General features: G+C 50.7%; 9 protein-coding genes across 9 annotated transcripts; 3 read left to right on the top strand and 6 right to left on the bottom strand.

Annotated features, from left to right (window-relative positions):
* Positions 1–1566: 1566 nt before the first annotated feature.
* An09g03370 (uncharacterized protein) lies at positions 1567–2651 on the bottom strand (the record flags this gene model as incomplete). Its single annotated transcript, XM_059749718.1, has 6 exons — positions 1567–1641; positions 1709–1770; positions 1827–1900; positions 2127–2189; positions 2339–2487; positions 2628–2651. The coding sequence occupies 6 exons, from the start codon at positions 2649–2651 to the stop codon at positions 1567–1569; spliced, it is 447 nt and encodes a 148-aa protein (XP_059601382.1).
* Positions 2652–4106: 1455 nt separating this feature from the next.
* An09g03380 (uncharacterized protein) lies at positions 4107–6224 on the bottom strand (the record flags this gene model as incomplete). Its single annotated transcript, XM_001393618.3, has 2 exons — positions 4107–5777; positions 5919–6224. The coding sequence occupies 2 exons, from the start codon at positions 6222–6224 to the stop codon at positions 4107–4109; spliced, it is 1977 nt and encodes a 658-aa protein (XP_001393655.3).
* A 1170-nt stretch (positions 6225–7394) lies between these two features.
* An09g03390 (uncharacterized protein) lies at positions 7395–7589 on the top strand (the record flags this gene model as incomplete). The annotated part of the gene is made up of 2 exons (XM_059749719.1): positions 7395–7410; positions 7489–7589. 2 exons carry the CDS (start codon positions 7395–7397, stop codon positions 7587–7589), a joined length of 117 nt encoding a protein of 38 aa, XP_059601383.1.
* Positions 7590–7701: 112 nt separating this feature from the next.
* Positions 7702–8575, bottom strand: An09g03400 (hypothetical protein; the record flags this gene model as incomplete). Its single annotated transcript, XM_059749720.1, has 5 exons — positions 7702–7787; positions 7856–8036; positions 8121–8315; positions 8384–8458; positions 8540–8575. 5 exons carry the CDS (start codon positions 8573–8575, stop codon positions 7702–7704), a joined length of 573 nt encoding a protein of 190 aa, XP_059601384.1.
* Positions 8576–9952: 1377 nt separating this feature from the next.
* An09g03410 (hypothetical protein) lies at positions 9953–10525 on the bottom strand (the record flags this gene model as incomplete). Its single annotated transcript, XM_059749721.1, has 3 exons — positions 9953–10149; positions 10205–10303; positions 10360–10525. 3 exons carry the CDS (start codon positions 10523–10525, stop codon positions 9953–9955), a joined length of 462 nt encoding a protein of 153 aa, XP_059601385.1.
* A 1211-nt stretch (positions 10526–11736) lies between these two features.
* Positions 11737–12055, top strand: An09g03420 (uncharacterized protein; the record flags this gene model as incomplete). The annotated part of the gene is made up of 2 exons (XM_059749722.1): positions 11737–11817; positions 11930–12055. 2 exons carry the CDS (start codon positions 11737–11739, stop codon positions 12053–12055), a joined length of 207 nt encoding a protein of 68 aa, XP_059601386.1.
* Positions 12056–12618: 563 nt separating this feature from the next.
* On the bottom strand, positions 12619–14852 carry An09g03430 (uncharacterized protein; the record flags this gene model as incomplete). The annotated part of the gene is made up of 9 exons (XM_059749723.1): positions 12619–12873; positions 12965–13007; positions 13105–13293; positions 13334–13360; positions 13461–13775; positions 14015–14100; positions 14155–14324; positions 14424–14670; positions 14751–14852. The coding sequence occupies 9 exons, from the start codon at positions 14850–14852 to the stop codon at positions 12619–12621; spliced, it is 1434 nt and encodes a 477-aa protein (XP_059601387.1).
* A 1151-nt stretch (positions 14853–16003) lies between these two features.
* An09g03440 (uncharacterized protein) lies at positions 16004–17071 on the top strand (the record flags this gene model as incomplete). The annotated part of the gene is made up of 2 exons (XM_001393624.3): positions 16004–16219; positions 16322–17071. The coding sequence occupies 2 exons, from the start codon at positions 16004–16006 to the stop codon at positions 17069–17071; spliced, it is 966 nt and encodes a 321-aa protein (XP_001393661.1).
* Positions 17072–17685: 614 nt separating this feature from the next.
* An09g03450 (uncharacterized protein) lies at positions 17686–18698 on the bottom strand (the record flags this gene model as incomplete). The annotated part of the gene is made up of 3 exons (XM_001393625.3): positions 17686–17949; positions 18111–18362; positions 18456–18698. The coding sequence occupies 3 exons, from the start codon at positions 18696–18698 to the stop codon at positions 17686–17688; spliced, it is 759 nt and encodes a 252-aa protein (XP_001393662.1).
* Between the last annotated feature and the right edge of the window lie 990 nt (positions 18699–19688).

Below are 19688 nucleotides of genomic sequence, written 5' to 3' on the forward strand. Positions count from 1 at the left end.
CTGCTGCATGGCCAATATTGACAAAGTGCTAAACAATACCTAAAGAAACAGAACAGACATTGGATGTAGTCTACAGGATCTCTAGTATATCCTCAACTGTAGCTGAAGACCAAGCCCTTGGATTGCTCGTGCAGCAGATCTCTTCCCTAACTTGCATCTTTTCTACCATTAAAGAAGGACATGATATAGAAACATACACTCCCTAGAACACTACGATCTTACCCCATTTGCTCCAACCATCTTATTGCACAAATTGCATCCACACTGCCAGACCAATATGATCCCGCCACCCACAACCCAATAATGAGTCGATCAAGTATCAATTAACCTGATCCCACGAACATAGACAAGATATCTCTACTTTGACTTCATCTAAACCAAGGAGTACCTGCAAACCGAAATGAAAAACACATTGTTGCTACTACCCTCTGTAGTACACATGGAGGCTTTCTAATAGTAGGGATAGTAATTTGAGTTTTAACTAGTACTTACTACTTGGGATTGGTAGAGTAGAAAAAAATATTTATAAACGTACGCTTCTATTACTGTACTAGTAGTAGTAACGTTACAAGTGACGGTTCATGTCCTAACGACGAGTGAATTAGTACTGCCGTGCTTCCTTTCTTTACATACTCAATCCTCATGCACTCTACAGCCACACTCACAGCCCTGTATATATATCCAAAATGGTACTTACTACACGTGGCGCAGCATCTTAGATATGAAAATTACGTCAAGTGCGAAAGTTCGATCTACTGACGTTCAACTATCGACCAAAGAATGATCTACTACTCCTGCAGGGTGAATTAGGCAGCCACTCAGCTCCTCCAGAAGCATCGGAACAGCGCATTAGTTATAAGGCTGCCTAGGCGAAACCCGCTCAGCCAGATTGAACGGTACCACCAATCGGAGAGACCGTTATTGGTTGGGCTTCCTGGCGGTGGGCTTGGCTTTGGATTCAAGCTCAGACGGAAAGGAAACTAGAGTCGCAGGTCCCTCCTCGCAGATTCTTGCCAAGATGTTCAGGATCTTCAATGGAAAATTGCTTCAGATCTAGTCTACTCTGTGTATCACATTGTGGAGTACCATGCTCGGATGATGAACACATCACAGATGATGACATTTACTGGGGCAGCCGATGCAGCAGAGAGAAAAATTTCACAAGTCATCAATTAAAGAAGCGCCATGAAGCAAAGAGGATGATTCACCTCCCTCCCCGTTCCAAGCACCACCCCGGGTCCTAAACACATATTCCGGGATCACCATATTGAACAGAAAGGAAAATAGATAAGAAGAAAATTCCCATGGGGGGGCACGACGAAGGAAGGCAACAGGAACGCGATGGGTAGATTAACAAGAAAATAGACAAAAACCGCGTAGCAACTGCAGCTGTCACAGCAGCGCTTCCCGGCGCCCCTGGACTCGACCGGTCTAGTGTAGCACGCGATGAAAGGGGAATTTATCGTATCGTCGAGGTCGTATATCGATCGTGAGGGCTCGGTTGGTCGCGCGCAGCCCTCGCTACATTCGAGGTAGCACCCGTAATCGATCACAGCTTAACACATTTCACAGCACTCGATGCACTCGAAGCAGCATTCGCAGGACTCCTCGCACAGGAAGCAGCAGCAGAGCGTGGCCAGGCTAGAGGTAAAACAGTACGATTAGCAAGATGCGGCGCGACAAAATCTAGCAAGGGTGTGAGGCCTACCAGGCACCGAGACATCCGCGGTCCTTCTGCTGGGGAGGAGGCTGTTGCTGGTATTGCATCTGCTGTCCGGTCAGAGGTTGATCGCATGACTGCACATAACACTGGCATCAACATACCTGAGGGTAGGGCTGCTGGGGGTATCCCTGGGGAGGATAGCCACCCTGCGGAGGCGGATAGCCCTGGGGAGGGTACCTGTGCGGAGACCGGGTCAGAACAATGCGCAAATCCGGGGTATGGTTTGACGAGAGACTCTGCGACCGCTGGCAAGCGCAGGAAAAAACATCGGCGTCGAGGAGCTTGGTGACAAGCCAGCCCTCCGAACGGGTTCCTGAGCCAACACACCGCGGTCGCTTGAAATCCGAATGCCCGGTGCAAAAACCACAGGAGATCGGGCGCAATGGAGTGGCGGAAGACTTACGCCTGGGGCGGGGGAGGAGGGCCGTTGTAGTATCCGGGAGCGCTCATGATGAAGGGAAAGAGTCTGTGTGTAGGAATAAAAGTAGCACTGGGTCAGCGTGGTGAACTTGGCAGTGGACGGTAGCGATGGAAGAAAGAGGAAGAGGGAGAGTGAGTGGACGGAGGAAGGTAAGCCCAGCCTTGCGTGGACCAATAAAAGGGAGATAAGCATACCTAAGACAAACGCCGAGTTCTAAACGGAGTCGATGGAAAGCGGAAAGCAAGAAAGGGGGGGGGAAGGAAGAAGAAGAAGAAGAGCAGGAAAAGGAACGATCGCTAGGGGTTGGAAAGGCGAAAGGAGGCGGAGAAAGAGGAGAAGATCGCTGAGCCGCCGTTCAACCTTTAAGGTTTTGGTTGGTGGATGAGAAAGAAGAAAGACAGTCAGTCAGACAGACAGACAGACAGACACAGAAGACCGAGCCAGCAGAGAGACACTTAATAAGAAAATTACGCTCTATTCAACTCCCTGCTCTTTCCTTCGTAACATACCTTACAGGAATCCGAGTCCCACGAGCCAATAGTGACCAGTAGTGCAATCCTGTTTACGCCCCCACCCCCAACTAGAAGGACGCCAGAAAATCCTAGCCGCTCATGTCTCCCCAGCCTGAAACAGGAAACGCCAACAGATGAGTGAGTTAGAGAAGATGATAAATTATTAATATTGAATCCGAAACAAGTACTACTCTGGAACTAAGTGATCATCTGTCGTAATCTCAAAGGGCAAAAAGAGAAAGAGAAAGAAGAAGAGAAAGAGAAAGAGAGAGAGAGCCCGCTCTCTCCCTACCCGACCGAAAGGGACCGTCAGCCCATGATTACAATACGTACATACAAGTCTCGTACGCAGCACCGCCTGGACTCAGCCACATTAGCGCAGCCCTACAGGACCCAGTTACCGCCAGGCACCAGCCACGACAGTTCCTGCTATGATTGATTTGGGAAATTTGTCCTGGAACAACTGTCGGGCGCCCCCTTCAGCGGTCGGGGCGAGCACTGCATGCCCACCAATCACCGCCCTGGTGCTTGGAGTTACGCCCCACCGTCATCGCCCGTGAGCGATGGCTCAGGGAATGAAAGGTTAGTTGTCAGCCAACCGTCTTGGGCTGGCCAAAGGATCGCCGCCATCATTGGCAGGAGGGCTGCCCTGAGTTCCACTGCATGCCCCGGCGCTCATGAGACCCCTAAATTGCGCCCAATCACTGCGCCCACCATCGTGGCAGTCAGGTGCGTGCCGGCACAAAGCCACGCCCCGGCGTCACCGCCTACCAGCACCGCCTACCTTACGGCCACCCGCACCGTGGCATCACCAAGCAAAGTCCCTGGGCATCTTAGTATCCTTTAGCAATAGTAGGCTGCAGTTACCAAAAAAAAAAAAAAGGTACTGCAAAGTCGGCAGTGGTCTTCCCCCTCATACCCTAGTCCCGAGGCTTGTGCTCGGGAGGACTGTAGCTTTCATGCACGACGTGCACCAAATCAATATATTCACGAATCTGAGACTGGCTGATTGACTGCTCATCATCACACATTATGTCGTAGCGCCCATCCAGGGCATCACCAGGTCGACTTTTGTCGGCCCTCTGGAGTCCGAAGAATGAAGAGAAGAGAAGATAGAAGAAGAAGAATCACTGAAAGAAAAAGAAGAAAGAAGAAGGAAACGAGATAGAGAAGAAATGTAGGAGGAGAATTAGAAGAGGAAAGATTAAGAACGGAAAAAGGGAAGAAAGAAAAGAGAAAAAAGAAGTAAAGAAAAGCCAGTGGAAAATTTATCACATCAAATGTAGGCGAAAAGTGCACAATGTGAAGAATATGGAAACAGCTCCAATAAAAAGCAAGGTTCAAGATGTATAGTATCAACATGAAACCCATGAGTAACCAAGGATCTAGTCTCAAGCCCTCAGGAAGGTAAACGAGAAAGCGATCAGCCGCTGGGCTGGGGTTTATACAATCACACATACGAATCGATCTCAGGCGGTAACGTTTGAGAATCGAAGTAACAGGGAGCAGCATCCATCGACGGGTCCATGACCATCGTCGGCATCGCTGTGAAGGACTCAAATCCGTTCACTAAATTCGAGTCCATACCCTGGGAAGAGATGTCTTCGACCGACGCCTGCGGCAATCCAGAGAACGTAACATCCTCGGAGGCCACAGGCGGAGCAGCCACCATGTCATCGCCTAGTGCATCCTGGTCAATATAGTTCTGGGCATTCTCGAGGACTATCTCCTCTTTCTGCACCATCCAGTGCTTCAGGACATCCATGGGCGGGTGGTTTCCACCGCCCTTGCCGCCGCGCTTCTCACTGTCTTTGCCACGACCACCACGGCCTCTTTGGCACGGGTTGAAGTGGGTGCGACGAAGATGAGCGGCGGCGTTGTAGTTAGCACCGTATCTTTTCCCATTCCGACAAGCCTTGCAGTTGGCCAGGAATGTCTTGCCAGGAGAAATGTCAACGCAAACCCAAACCTTGCGAACAACAGCATGGACCCGCTCAATGTGTCGACGCAGCTCGTGCTCTCCGTGAAAGCCATCCGGCTGGTCGTTGCACATGTTACAATACGTCTTCGGACGTGGGGGCCGTTGGATCGAGGCCTTGGGAATGGCTGCAACTTCTTTGGCAGTACCATCCGATGATGAGATGCGAATCATCTTATGCTGCTCGGCCACCTTGGGGGGTGAGCTGCTGTGTGGCTCGGCTTTAGGAGCAATGGGTCGAGTACCCTGAACAATTTGTTCTTGGGTCCTGCGAGCCGCCCTAGATGGCTGGGAGAGAGACGAGCTGTCACTCTCGACAGACATAGAAGGCCTCATCTCCGTCGCAGTAGATGGAGAAAGGGTAGGAATGGGTGGATGGAAGGATGTGGAGGATGGAGCGGAGCAAGAAAACGACATCGAGCCAGAAGGCTCAGTGAATGTGAGGGGGACTTCGGGGTTTGGGTGTCGGTGCATAGATGAGAAGGAAGCAGGGAAGGGGACGTTCATGGGGGAAGTGGAGGTGACGAATTCAGAGGGGACGGAAAATGAGAAATTGGAGTCCAGATTCGGCCCCGAAGAATCGAATCTCATCATTCCCAAACCTCCGCAGAGCGAGTCCGTTGTGGTACTCCTGCTCATTTCCACGGCAGCCGGCAGGACCGGCTGCTCGACCATGGTAGGGTTGGACATGGCAGCAAAGTTCGTCGTCATCAAGTCAGGCTGGCCCTGATTCAGCTGGGGTTCTTGTCGAAGTCCAGACATCGTCGCATCCGCAGAAAGCGCCATAGAAAGTGCCGAGACGTGTCCCTGACCCTGGAAATCATCCAAGTACTGTTTGGCGTATTCGGAGGGCGTGTATTCGTTGACATGGTCAAGGCGGCGCTGCACACGCTGGGGCCCATAGGAGTGCCGAAATCCCGTTGCAGGGGTGGTCAGCGACGGACGGTGAGCAACCGGTATCTGCTGACTCTGCGAGCGGACCATAGCCGTATGCCGGGAGGAGGGTCCAGGACCAGAGTAAGAGACCGAGCTGCCTTTCCGAGAATTCGTTCTTGAGAGGCGTCGAGTAGTCTCAGGGGCCGCCGGCGAAGACGCATGGGACAGTTCCCGCGTCAAATCAACGGTCACTGGAGGTTCCGGAGTCTGCCAAGTGTCAATCCAAGGACTGTTGGCGGGAGATGACAGAAGAGAAGAAGATCATAGAATAGCGCGGGAGGGACAGGATGGGTAGAAACGCAGGTATGCAGGAGAGGCGGGAGCAGAAGACCAAGATAGATCACATACGGTGACTCGTCGTTTCGGTGGAGGAAGACCAGAACCAGGTAGGGTCCGGGGGGTATCCTGTCGTAACCGTTTCCCAGATTTCTCGAGAGCCGCACCGCCATCTTCAGGAAGACCAGAACCGGGAACCGGGCGGTAACTGGATGAGGCGACAGAGGATATGGAAGAAGAGGCCGTGGTGGTCATGAACTGACTTAACCGCTGACTCCAAAGTTCGTTTCGCTCTGATTCCGGAAGATGGGAGTGTCGATCCAAGAAAGCGTCCCGATACCCAGAGATGGCCCTTGTGAAGAGTTCGTCGTCGGCCATGGTGCCCGCCATAATGGGTGAAGAAGTCCTCGCTGAGTGCTGCCTCTTCTCACGTAGGATGAGCGAGGAGGGGGTGCTGCTATCAGTATCAAGTGACTTCGGGGGTTTAGGAGGATCTCTGGAGCTAGCGCGGTCAGTATATATTGGGTAGAGAAACTCTTGGTGGCTTGCCCGCCCGAGCAACGAGATAGGAAGACTGACTGGAGTATAGAAATGGAGTGTAGTAGAGAATAGGCCCGATACTAAGATAAATGGGGCAGGCAGTGAAGTGTAAAGAGGAGTACACGGCAGAAGAAAGCAAGGCCGGTACAGATAAGATAGACGGGGGTCGTGTGAGGTAAGATAGTATGGGGAAGGGAAAATTGTTGAATGAGATGAAGAAGAGGGAGGAATGAGAGAGTAAGAGAGAGATGGGGGGAGGAGATATATGAAGGCGCGGTGGAGTAAGAGAACAATGGGGAAGTGCCAGATGGATGTTAACAAGGAAGATGACGATAACGATAAAGAACGAGGAGGCAGATGAGGTGGGAAGAGGTTATCAATTAAATGGAGCATCCACCATCCCCACATCCGGGTTGGTCGAATGGTCCGGAGAGGGTCGAGGATGAAACTAAGGTGAGAATGGATTAGGAGCAAAGCAGAGAAGCCAGAGGGAGGAGGGGAGGGAAGGCAGAGAAGGGGAAGATGGGTAAGGTACGAATGGATGGAACGAGCGTGAGCGAACAAAAGATCCGTCAGAAGGAGAAGCAGTAGTTGCAGGCTAGTTTAGGGAGTTCATCGCCCATCGCGAGAGGTTGAAACTGGGCGGGGATGGGAAGATGGAGGGAGGGATTTGGAAGCCTCCCAGATGAGTCCAGACCCTCTTGGGATGGCCAGGATCTGTCGCAACTTTTTTGGGGGGGAGAGAGAAAGTTAGGTAGAAAGTAGAATGGATGTATTATTATTTTTCTTTCTCGATTTGGCATTACTTATTCCTTTAGTTCTCATTTGATGATCTTGTTTTTCCCCATTTTGATCTCCCATTTTGACTTTTTTTTATGTTGATTTTTTTCTATGCTTTTTATTCTTTTTCCGTATTTTCTTTTGTCCCTCATTTCTTTTTTACCATTTCCCAATATGGAATAAGTATAAGGATGAAGAAGAGGGGGGGAAGGGTGTGAGCTAGCCAAAATGAAAAGTAAAAGAGGTAAGAAATCAAAAAAATCAAAAGCGAAAAAGAAAAAAAAAAGAAAATAATTATTATTGTTGTAATTTTTGGGGAAAGAGAAGGAGGGAGGAGGGGGAAATCGATTCACCGTCTGGGCCGAAGATGGTGATCAGAGCGCTAGTGCCAAAAAGAGAAGAGACCACTCAAGTCAGTACTAACCAGTGTCCGTCTGGATTAGTTATTCTTTTTCTGGGGGAATGGAAGAATGGGAAAGCCGAGAAAAAAAATAAAAATAAAAAAAAAGAGAGAGAGAGAGAGATGAAAAGCACACTAAGCACTGTAAGGTAGGAAGGAGGAAAAGGAGCAGAGCACGACGACCAACCCACGTCCAGCAGACCAGAAATCATCAGTCCCGCCTCTACCTATGACGGTCCTCAGTCAGGAAAAAAAAGACACACCACCACCAAGTCAGGACTAGACCTACCAGGAAAGGTCAAGGGGAGGGTGACACGCTGACTGTTCAACAGAGGCCCGAATGGACCTGCTTGCAACGGGTTAGACACATCGATCGGACGAGTCGCAGTGGACGGACAAACACGGTGTGTGCCCCAAAGTGAGGCAGCGAAACGGATTCCATCGTCATCGACCCGGACCAGCAAAAGCACCTGCTGCGCTGGAGGCCCATGATCAGTCATCCGAGTGGTTATGATGGGTTATGTGCACGGGATTATTATTGTCACTACTACTACGGGCGAGAGACTACTACGACCAACTCCCCTATGGAGTCCTGTGTTAGCCTGATTATTATGGGGACTGGCTGCACCAGCCCATTTCCGCTGGACTTGAGACGCTGTACCCCGTCTGCTGCAGCGCCTACGGCGGTACATGGGCTTGAAAGAATCATGGGCCTGTTTCCCAGCAGTGGCTCCGCCGGCCTCAGGTACCTACTGAGGCTAAGGTAGAAACAGTGACTCCAAGTTGAGGTACCTGAGTGTAGTAATCCTCCTCCCACCAGCAGTGGCTTACTGCGTCGGAGCAATGTACTAACGGTCCGGTTGGTGGTCAGTGGCAGGCCACCTGCGCCCGTCTGCTCCGTACAAAGCACCCGGGAAGTCAACCACCTTTCCCCCCTCGACTCTACGGCTGCCACGTCGATGTCAGGCTACACCCGTTCGGGCTTTTCTCGTCCCCATACTCCGTACATGCTCCTACACTACCACAATGCTCGTCACGGCCAACTCTAGTTGGTCTTACTCCTCTGTCAGTTGGTGATGCGCTTGCAGATGACGAGCCAGCCGGAACTCAAGTTGTCCCTTATCGCGGTCGCTTGTTGTCGTATCAGGCGCGGCAGCAGAATAACTGAGAGAAGTAAGATCTCCTGAACAGTTGAGCACAAACCTCCTCTATGTTGTGTCTGGACACGACACTTTGGAGTCTAGATGGGCAAACTCCAGGGGCAATTGGGTATCAACAGGATTTGTTGTCGACCCCAGGCATCCCATTCTTCGTGCCCTTAGACTGTGCGAAAGAAGAAGCCCGTGGTTATGGTATATAGCATCTTTAGGCAAGCGGCAGTAACCTGGGTACAGCCCCCCGGGCCCAACCCGCGGTACCACGCGGAAGACACCCAGGGTTTGGCCGGCGTTGTCTGCACATGGCCGTCCAAGAATGACACGAGCTCGATCAGGTAACTAATTGACACGGACTGCTGACAGTCTGACCACTGTGGTTCCTAGGGGTATGGTGGCTATGGAGCGCCGTACCGGAGAGGTGACGAAAATCTTTCGTAAATCCAGCTGCTAGAATATTTCCCGGATCTTCCTCTGGCGCCGTGACCGGACGATCTCAAGACTATCGACGATGGACCGATCATTTGGGGAAGGGGAGTGTGTGGGGCGGATGAAGATGCCGCCCAATACGCAGGAAGGACGGCTGGTAATCACGTGCTACACGTGACTCTTTCTCAATGAGGACTAGACCACTGACAAGTTGCTGCTGAGAACGAGAACAGCTTGCCTGCTCATCGTCACCCTTGGTGGGATAGGAAGAACAGTTGGTCCATGGGATCGACTAGCCCATCCTACTACTTACTCAATTAGTTAGTCGAGGAACGCTGTATGTGACTAAGGGTTGCTGCGGATGGAGTGGTCTATGTGCTGGCGTTTCACCTCCACCCTGCCAACACGATGATAAAGCTAACCAGATCATGATGGCTTAGGCTTAGGAACGCGCTCCCCTCATGCTCTCACCGAAGGCAAGCGCTTTTGGCGGTCAACCGCTCCTCCACCGTTGTTTCAGACTTTCAGCACCCACCGCGAGCCCACTGCAGAGTCACCGCTTTTTGAGGCCTAAAAAGCGATGACGATACTACGGGGTGGAAGTGACCACTATGGACCGACTACTGCACCGTAGAAGCCCATAGTGTGTCCCCAAACGGGTAAAGCGCCGTTCCTGGAACCGGCTATCGTGTCTGAACATGGCTCGGGCCAATCACCGACGGCGCTCATAGTGTCTTTTCGAGAATGAAGAAAACATAGCCAGGAAACTCAGGGACTACGTGGGATACTCGTGTGCAGAGTTGCTACTCCACCGTTGTCTCCGGCTCAATCTGCGCGGGTGGAGGAATATTCCAGGAAATCCCCCTCTTGCCGATTCTCGAAGACAGTCGAATTTCCGGCCCTCTCTGGTCGGCAGAACGGAGTACACCGTTGCGGTATGAGCAACAGCGGGGTATTGAGTTGAACCCGTGAGTCATGCACTTTTCCCACGCATTCACCACTCCGTCCTCAATCTAGACACTGTATTGAGGGGAAGCGACTAAGGAAATTATCACCATCTCTACGGAGTAAATCCGGTGGCAAACTTGGCTTCTTCGTTACCATATTTTCATGTCCCGGGAAACTTCTGTTCTGTCGGTCTGGAGAGTTGGTGCCTCTCGAGTGCGTCCAGACACCGAGGGCAATTCGTAGTGAATAACCTACAGCGAACCCCACGATAAGTGAGGGAGAAATTCGATAAAGTATTGGAATCGCTGTATCTCTTCAAGATTCTTAAGCAGCGTCGAGCCATGTCGGCGAAGAGTTTTGCGCAACTGCGTCATTGCCATTCTGCCCCTCTTGGCTTCATCCCGCTTCAGTTTACCCATCCCCACCATTTTCCTAATCGTCCGATCACTCCAACACAGGTTACATCCTTCACCAACTCAGCTACTTTGCAAGATAAAATTCGTTGCCAGCAGCCAAAACTGGTGCGATAGCACATTGTTCAATTTACAACGAGATTCTCTCGCTTTAGATCGTATATATATTCAACACAGTAGTGCTTACCACTGATAGGATCTAGTAGTACCAGTAACACTAACTGCAAAGATACTATCGCAGTGGTTAGGACTCCTAAAATATACGACCAGCAGTACATCATGATCATATTCAATCACCCACACCACAAAGCAAGCGGACACCAGTGGTAGCATCATGATCAGAGTAGTAGTAAACTACTACTAATCGAACTGATACCACAAAAGTCATGAGTACCAAGCATCCCCGCTTACAGACCTTACAACTACTAACGTTAACCTACTAAGAATCTCACCATCATCCCAACATGATACCACGTGATAACACCTCCATAACGAACATCAGTCTTGCTTGCTAGCTCTGAGTGACATCCTAATCATCCGGTGAGCTGTTAGCTTTGTACTAATCAAGCGAGAACTCCATTCAGTATCTACTAATCCCGTTTACGACCCAAAAAGGAATGCTATTCCTGGCCCGTCTTTCACAAAGTGGAGGAAGATAACTAAGTACCTACCTACCTAACTACCAGATATAGAACTAAGACCGGAACAACGGATGACAACAAACCATTAATAGCCACACTGGAAGCAGGTAAAGAAAAAATGCAATAGTGCGACAATTTTACAAAAAGCACGGCGGCGTCTTGCTAGAGCACGGAGCAGCGGAAATGACTCGGCTACCGGAAAGAGAGAATGCATATCATTGAGGACAATGAATAGAAAGCAACTCGAGTACAACCGTAAAGTACATGGAGAGTAATAGGGATGGAGATCATACGGTCCTCCTGGCTGGCTGGCTGGCATCAAATGACAAGATGATGGAACTAACTAAACTAGCTGGCTTTTTTTCGCTGCGCTCACAACTTGTTTTTCACACCAATGCATTGTGATAAGTCTTAGGCATACGCTTTAGTTTGTCGTAGGGTGTAAGTAGTGAAGCCAGCTGGGCGTCAATTTTCATCGATGCCTGCCTGCCTGCCTGCTTCTTAGATTATGCTCGTACGCAGGTACGTACTTTTTTTTCTTTCGTGTACCTTGCCCGATCAGCCGGGCAGTTGTCTGGAGAAGAGATGGTGATGGTGATGGAAAGGGAGGGGAAAGAAGAAGAGAAAACGACATGGGACAAAAATAGATGCGTGGCGCTATTCCGTGTGCGTCATGGTCGGTGGTAGCAAAGCACCCCTATTCGATGGGCAAGGGGATCGGCGGGTCCGCTAGACGTTCTGTGATCGTCCAATTTCCCTGAAGGGGGTGGGATGATAGGCTGGAAAAGGCTTTCAAGGTGGTCCACTAGTTCGTACCATCTGTGATTCCATGCAGGATGCGCATACAGTGTGCTGCCGGTTGATGGTGGAAAAAGCAGGGAAGAAAGGTTTTGGGTTGAGATGAGATGAGAGAAGGATGGATTCCCCCTCTTTCTCTTAGCGAATGCCTGACTTGGGCAGTTGTCACACCAAACTACTGAACTACTAACCTTCCAAATCTGATATTCTGATCCCTGAAAATAGTAATTAGTTAATTGGCGATTGTTGTTTGTTTTGTTTCTCCCATTTTAAATTTTCGGGTCGAAAGGGGAAAAGTATCTACTAACTACGTAGACGTGGGACAGTTACCGAACTTTGGAAGGTTCCATGGGACGCCCGGTTGGCGCTATCTGCAAACTGCAACTGACAGCGAATCATTTAAGATTTGAGGCCGGAGCTGTTGGGCCACCCGCCCATCCCATAGAAACGCCGAAGGCCAAAAAGGATTCAGGTCACTGCACTTAGTTACTTAGGTCACCAACGCCCACCTCATTTCCGCCAAAAGGCTAAACTTATCATCTTACTTGAAACCACTATGACAACATCATCGCTGGGATATTCGGAAAACGGCTGCCGCCTATGCCCAACCAGTCTTATTAGTCAGTTTTCTGCCTTACTCGATCCCTGTTCAGATGTGACCGAGTCAGGCTATGGGCTGGGACTTGAGATTCGGGCAACGATAATGGCTTGGAAAACGGGACAGAAGAGGCGAGATCTACCCTCGGTGTGTGAGATCTCATGAAGCCCACCAACTGGCTGGGACTGCGTAGACTCGGTTAGCCAGGGCATCTGAACGCCCTGTATGTTCACCATCGATCTGGCCGGTTGGTCCATGCTGATACGAACACCAGATATCCTTGCCTGGGCTGATTCGTCCATGTATTGGCAGTTGAAAAGCACTTCCTATACGTGCGATTCACGAAGTTTCGGAGAGCTCGCCGCAGGCAGGCCTGGGCGTCCTTCAGAGCCGAGTCTGGAACGGCGTTTAGCCAACCGCTGGGCCGAGTTTTAGCTCGTTGTCCTTGTGTGAATGGGTGCTATGACCGCCAGAGGCAACGAGATTCTAATGCTCTGCGTAGCATCTGTGTCTGTGATTGGATCTGACAATGAGAGATCCTGATGACGCGGCTGAACAAGTCGAAGATTTGTGGATAGCCTGACTTCCTCAATCGTTGCTTTGCTGCTTCGTTGCTAAGCCTTGCATTGTCTGAAGGATTAACCGCTGTGCCTTGTTTCGTCCAAGTGGCTGTGGCGATGCACCGTTCCAACGCCAAATGGCGCATCTCTAGGCTGGACTTGTCAGCGCTCGTTGTCAGATAGGTCCTTGCAGATCGATGTAGCTAGTAAGATGGGTATAACGTACGCCGAGTAAGTCTCAACCACGTACGGGCTGCAAGAGTCTGAAAAAGTGGTACCGGCCTTTTGACTTAAGCGACTATGGAGCAGCCACCGGCTATTCTCGCTTGTCTTCGCGAAAGTGTCTCTTTTACAACGCAGTTTTGATGGAGCATTCCTGCCACCGCGCCGATCTCGCCATCTCCTGCGCCACATTATCTTTGCATCTCATCCAAGCCAGTATCGATCCGAATTGCCACGGCCTCTTCGGTAGGCAAAGATACACTATTGCAGTATTGTGTTTCGTGACTAAGGATCTCATCCTTAGAGCGGTCACCACGGATGATGGAGTGGTGACAGCGTAGAGTGTGGTCTTTCCAGATTGTGGTGATAGAGTAAAAAGTTGGCAGGTACGTCGGATAGGACCATCGGAGTAGTCATCACCAGGCCTCTCCGTCAGGCAGCTCTGACTGTAGTTAGTACTAGAAATAATGCTTCGAGCCATCTCCATAAGATAAATCCAATTGCTGCTGGAACTCTGGCTTCGGGAAATTGGACCAGCCTGATTTGTTGAAACTCGAAGGTTTGCTTGAATAAAACTTACATTTGATAACACAAAGACCAGGCCTACAATTAGTTCCCGCAGGGCAATTCTGAAGGCAACCCATTTCATGAAGCGATCTCGCTGCGACTTGTTGCCCAGACATACCGGGTTCTTAAGGAAAGCATCTTGAAGAGCTGACTATTGCTGTTGCATGGGTTCATAAGTCTCTTGCATTTCGATAAGACCTTGCCCTGTCATCATCCCATAACAATCATCGCGAAACTCCGCCTTTTGCCCGTTCGAACAAGTTTTTCAAAGGGGCAAATGGAGAGTTCTTTCATGACAGAAAGCTCCTCCCCTTCGATACCGAATCCGTGACACCTTAGTTCATGGAAACGATAATCCGCTTTATACTTGTGGTCCCCCTTATTGCATAGATAATTCGTGGCGGGAACATCACGATTGATCTGGGGTCCTCGATTTCATCATGTCAAGGACATGTCCAATTTGAAGACGTTGACTGCAGCAGTTTGGGGAGATTGGTGCCATTATAACACATTGAAATATATAGAACCGTTCTTGTCACCATTTCGACGGCCCGAGATATACATGATATCAGGTCTTTGTCCATTGCCACTTGGACTGACGAAGCACTTCACGGTACATGAAGCGGCCCTCTGCACGACTACAGGAGCTGTGCTACTCGTAAAGGGTGGGTGCCTAGAAGGCTCGTCCGAAAGCTGATGACGAGGCAAGTCCGGTGAGAGACACCGGCTGTAAGTGATGATAAAAGAGACGATCTGACCGAACCGTATCAAAGGCTGTGTGATAAAGGGCCGATTTATTATGGTGTGCGACAAACATCAAGTTTTGTGGGATTGTCGATCTGACAGGGGCGTACTTTAGTAGCAATTTGACGTCCAACTAGTCCCACCTCGCCACCTTCTACATGTACTTTATACAAAGTAGCTCCAATCCCTGTAGTATAGTGTTCTGCAGCCATTCTCGAAGCCTTCCTCAACGGCGTAGCTATGTGGTCATTGCGCAACATCATACCACCATATCAAACAGGCGTTGAGGAGTATCAGATGATCGTTGGCTTCTTCTCCAATTGCATCACAGTCGGAGCCACTGAACATATGCAACAAATGCGGACCAAATACGAATCCTGGCGAACTCTGTAGTCGGCGCTCAATGGAAATAAATCGAGATAAGTGAGTTCAGAAACAACGCTAGAAGATTTGCCAAAGAGCTGGCGAACAGCTACACGATGAAGTCATGGGCCGTTGGAACTGTGATAGCTCACTTTTGGGCCCTGTACGATCAATGGAGCCGTGACATCAGACGTGCCACTTATCTTGCGAGTTGAATATTGCACCCACTTTTCTTCCGCAGCGATAACTCGGGGCCTGCCATAGCGCAGGCAAAGTTGCGAAGAAAATATCTTGGAAGCAGCCGATCAAAGGTGGAGAAAAGGTCGGATGGTACCGAGAAAAGAGTGGAGGGATATGGCTGTGCGTGTAGTCGGTGCATAATTGAGGAAGAAAGGACCATTCTTTGGAGATAGTTACGGGCATCGCGTATGGACCAGAGGGATGGACTGACGTCAGATTGCCACCCTGGAATCAGATCCCCCACAATTGCAAGAGGCTGTCACGACATTAGTCTGTAATCATTGAACTAGTATATAGGGTCGGCTCTTGCCTCTTGCGCCGCATCCTTCTCCTTCCTAGCCCAATCTTGTTGTTAGTGATCATTCTCACCTACGGGTCAAATCAATTCACCCATCGAGCTCCTCACTCTCTACTAAGTACTTACTACTACGCTCTCTCCAATCTATTCGAAGCTGCATGGACCACCACCATTCCACGTGACCAGTCTGGGCCTCAGGAAGCCACGTCATTCGGCGGTGAAGCGCATTTCCCTCACTTTTCTGCCCCTTTCAAAGAGAACAATCGGGAAGGCGCGCCGTCGCGCTGCAATAGGGGAAGCGGGCCTCCATCAAAAGCGATCGTCATCCTTGTCTTCTTCCCCTCATTTTTCGCCCTACTACTTCCCTCACTCTCTCCGTTCGATATACTCTCTTTCGCCATCACCATCTAATTTCTCATTTTTCACCCCGACGACCGGATAATTCATCCTTTGTATTTCAACATGTCTGATCCCACCCTCTATCTCTACACCTCCCTAACTGCGGGGTCGTCCCATATCGTCACCGCAACGGCACGCCTGGAGACGATTCTCAAAGCCAACAAGCTCCCCTTCCGCGCAATCGATGTGGCCACGGATGATGTAGCCAGGAAGCTTTGGGGCCGTCGCTCCAAGGGCAAGAAGCTTCCTGGCTTGGTGAAATTTGGCACTGTCGTCGGAGTACGCATCCCTCCCTTATCCCATCACAGAGAGGCTAGGTGGCTACTAGCGAGGGAAGCACAACATATACTGGGGACTACAAGCTAACACTTCAGACAACAGGACTTGGAGCAAGTCGAAGAATGGAATGAGTATGGTGAGCTGAGGATGCAGGTTAACAGTGTCGAAGACATCGACAGTATTCCCGCAACTAGTACTCCGATCGCACCCCCCTCGGCCGCATCTACCCCTACCCCCGAACCAACTACACTCAAACAAAGCACAATCAAGATTCAGAGCCCCCCGTCCAAAGAGACCCCGAAAGACACTGCCATCACGGCCGCTATGCGCCAGGCTAGCGGGGAGGCCGCTGCCAAGGCTAAGGGCAGCGGCACTCAACCTACCCCAGTCAAGGAAGCTGCCCCAGCCAAGGAAGCTACCCCGGCTGAGGAAGCTACCCCGGCTAAGGAAGCTACCCCGGCCAAGGAACCCGCTCCGGCAGTTACAGAACAAAAAGAGACTCCGAAAGAGACCCCTGCCACTGGCGAGCAGTCCCAGGCAGGCAAGGAAGATACTGTACGTGGGAACGAGGCTGCTCCTGATGCTCAGGCTAGCAAGCCTAAGCGGCCGCCTCTCGTGCCCGAGGTAGCTGCAGAGTCGTCTGCTAATTTTCATGCTGATGCTGCTGAAGCTTTAGGAATGGTTCAGCACCACCGTGGCTCCATCATCTCCGCCACATCCAAAGAAGAACAGGAAAAAGTTGCACAGGACTTGCGGAAGTCTATTTCCGGGGGTCAACAGGATCTTCTCAAATCCTTGAGAGAAGATAATGCGGCGCGGACAGATCAGGAGGAGACGATCGAAGAAGAGTAGAGTGGTGGTGGTGAAAAAACCTAGGATGGGACCCCGGTCGACAGAAAGCGCGGGCTGCCAAAGTCAACGGCCGGGGTTGCGGTTGCATTCATTTCGAGACGACGAATACGACTCAGCGTCCTATTTTCGGTTATCGCGAGACTCTTACCTTTTCTCTTCCTTCCCTGTAAAGATACCAGCTTTCACTGTTGCTTGCTTGTTGATTTCTTTCTTTGTAATTTGCATTCAAACTTGTATATGTTCGAACTGGACTCATTGCCCATTACATACACAGTTGATGATCCCGCTGTTTACCTGCTCTATCTGATCCGTATACCCAACCCATAACCTTCTAAATATGCCTGAACGCGCATCGTCCGCCCGTAACCGATCAAATACTCTTTGACCCTTTTCGCTCATCACATGTCGACAGGGAAAACACCCGAAAAAGGGAACATTAAAAATTCTGTAAGGCGCCAGGAAGAAGCTAGAAAACGAACAGAACAAATAGAAATGCGAGCGATCGCAACGAAAATCGTATCACATGAACCGAAGAAACTTTTTGTTTATGGTTTCCTTCCCCCCTCCCCCTCTTCTGTTTTATTTATTTCATTATTATAATTATTCTTTTCGGTTTACTCCTTGCGATACTTGTTGACAGTCTCGCGGAGTTTAGCGATGACGTCGGCGGGATCCTGAGCGCCAAAGACGGCCGAGCCCGCAACGATGACGTTGGCGCCAGCCTCAGCAGCCTGATCAATAGTACCCAGTCCCAAGCCACCATCCACCTCGATATTGAGGTTGGGGTATTTCTCCCGCAGAGCTTTGACCTTGGGCAGCTCGGAGGCCATGAACTTCTGACCACCGAACCCGGGGTGAACGGTCATGACGAGGACCATCTGTAAGACGCCAAGATAGACAGCATTAGCATGTTGTTGCTCCGTAGCTTAAACCTTAACCATGCACCACTTTTTGATTTATGTGGGGGTATGCTCCGCAAACATGTGCTGAGGGCCAAGAAAGACTGGGTTATGGGTTATGGGGATGTAGGATCACTCACATCCGGACGCTCCTTCTCGTTCTCATTCGCCAGGATATCCCAGAGCACGTCGACGGGGGTATCGGGCTTGATGGCAATTCCAGCTTGCATGCCCTCCTCGTGGATATAGCGGATCAGGTCCTTGGGGCTGGTCTTGGTGGTTGTGGTGTTGTCGGCGGGACTGGTGGCGGCGGTGGAGGAAATGGCGGCTTCGTAGTGGAAGCAGTAAAGATCACAGCCGGCGTCTTTGAAGTCCTTGACCCATTTGTGGGGCTGTATGGGGATTAGCATAGAGGTCATTGAGGTATATAGAAGTCATTGGAGTGTATAAATAGTGGTAGGAGGAAGAAGAGAGGCCAGACGCACTTCCTGGATCATCATGTGGCAGTCAAAGGTGCCCTTGCCGTTGGGTTCGGTGGGACGGGCAACATGGGAGCGAATTTTGGTCACGACGGGGGCACCAAAGGTCATGTTGGGGACGAAGTGGCCGTCCATGATGTCGACGTGCAACCAGTCGGAGCCTTGGGCAATCTTGGTCGAGCATTCGCTGCCCAGGGTGCCGAAGTCGGCACTCAGGATGGAGGGAGCAATGATAGCTGGCGGGGACATGGTGGGTGGATTAAGAGGAGGTGAATTGGGAGGGAGATAGTAGGTCAATTAGTTCTGGGACCAAGGAAGCAGAGTTAGAATTTATTAGGATTCGGTACGATGCGGTATCACCGGAGATGAATGGAAAGAAGAAGTGGAGGGGCACCGGATTTATAGTTACGGACAATTATTCTGATGACGGGTCACCGACGAACGAGGGGCCGGTGAAAGGGGGGGGAGAGGGTCACACCCGGGAGTGGATATCAAGGATGGGGATGGAACAAATAATGGATGGAGACTCCATCACGGCCAAAAGGGCAACGAGCCATAAGTCAGCAGCGGATGTTGATATCACCGCCATTTTTTCAGTTCTCAGTTTTGCCTTGTCGACGTCAGTTCAATCCCTCCGGAGTGCCCAAATGGGAAATCTGCTGCCCGCCGATAAGGGCTAGGGTCCTGAATTGCACGTGGGGGGAGACCTTGGCTGCAGCCCGGTGGGGGCCTGGGTGCCTGAACACCCGGTCGAGACTCGCGCCCAATGCATGTCACGGGGTCCCTCCAACTGGCAACTGGCCATCCACCAGTCGTGTCTTGTCCAGTTCATCATCCTCCCTGCTGTGACCATCTTTTTCGACGTCGACATGCTGGTCGGGTGACTCAACTATCCATCTCCCTTTTCAGTTTGCCGTTCGGAGTTGTATGCGGACCGGATTTCCCTTTTCTGTGCTTTCCTGCGGGTGTCGACAGCTGGCCCATGCTCAATATGTGTGAGTTGTTTCCTACTAATTAAGCTGGCTGTGGCTGGGATATACCCACGCTGCTTATCATCATAACTATAGTAGTAGCACTCCCATCAACCTTCGTTGATGCTTGATCGTGATGATCCGAATTCAACTCTTTAGTATATTACTAAGTCCATTACATTACCACTGCCAATCCTCCCATGGCACGCCCCGGCCACGGCTATTGACCGCTTGGACTATCTCCGGCTGTCCATCGTTTTCTAAAGAT

Source organism: Aspergillus niger, assembly GCF_000002855.4.
Source record: "Aspergillus niger supercontig An09".
NCBI lineage: Eukaryota > Fungi > Ascomycota > Eurotiomycetes > Eurotiales > Aspergillaceae > Aspergillus > Aspergillus niger.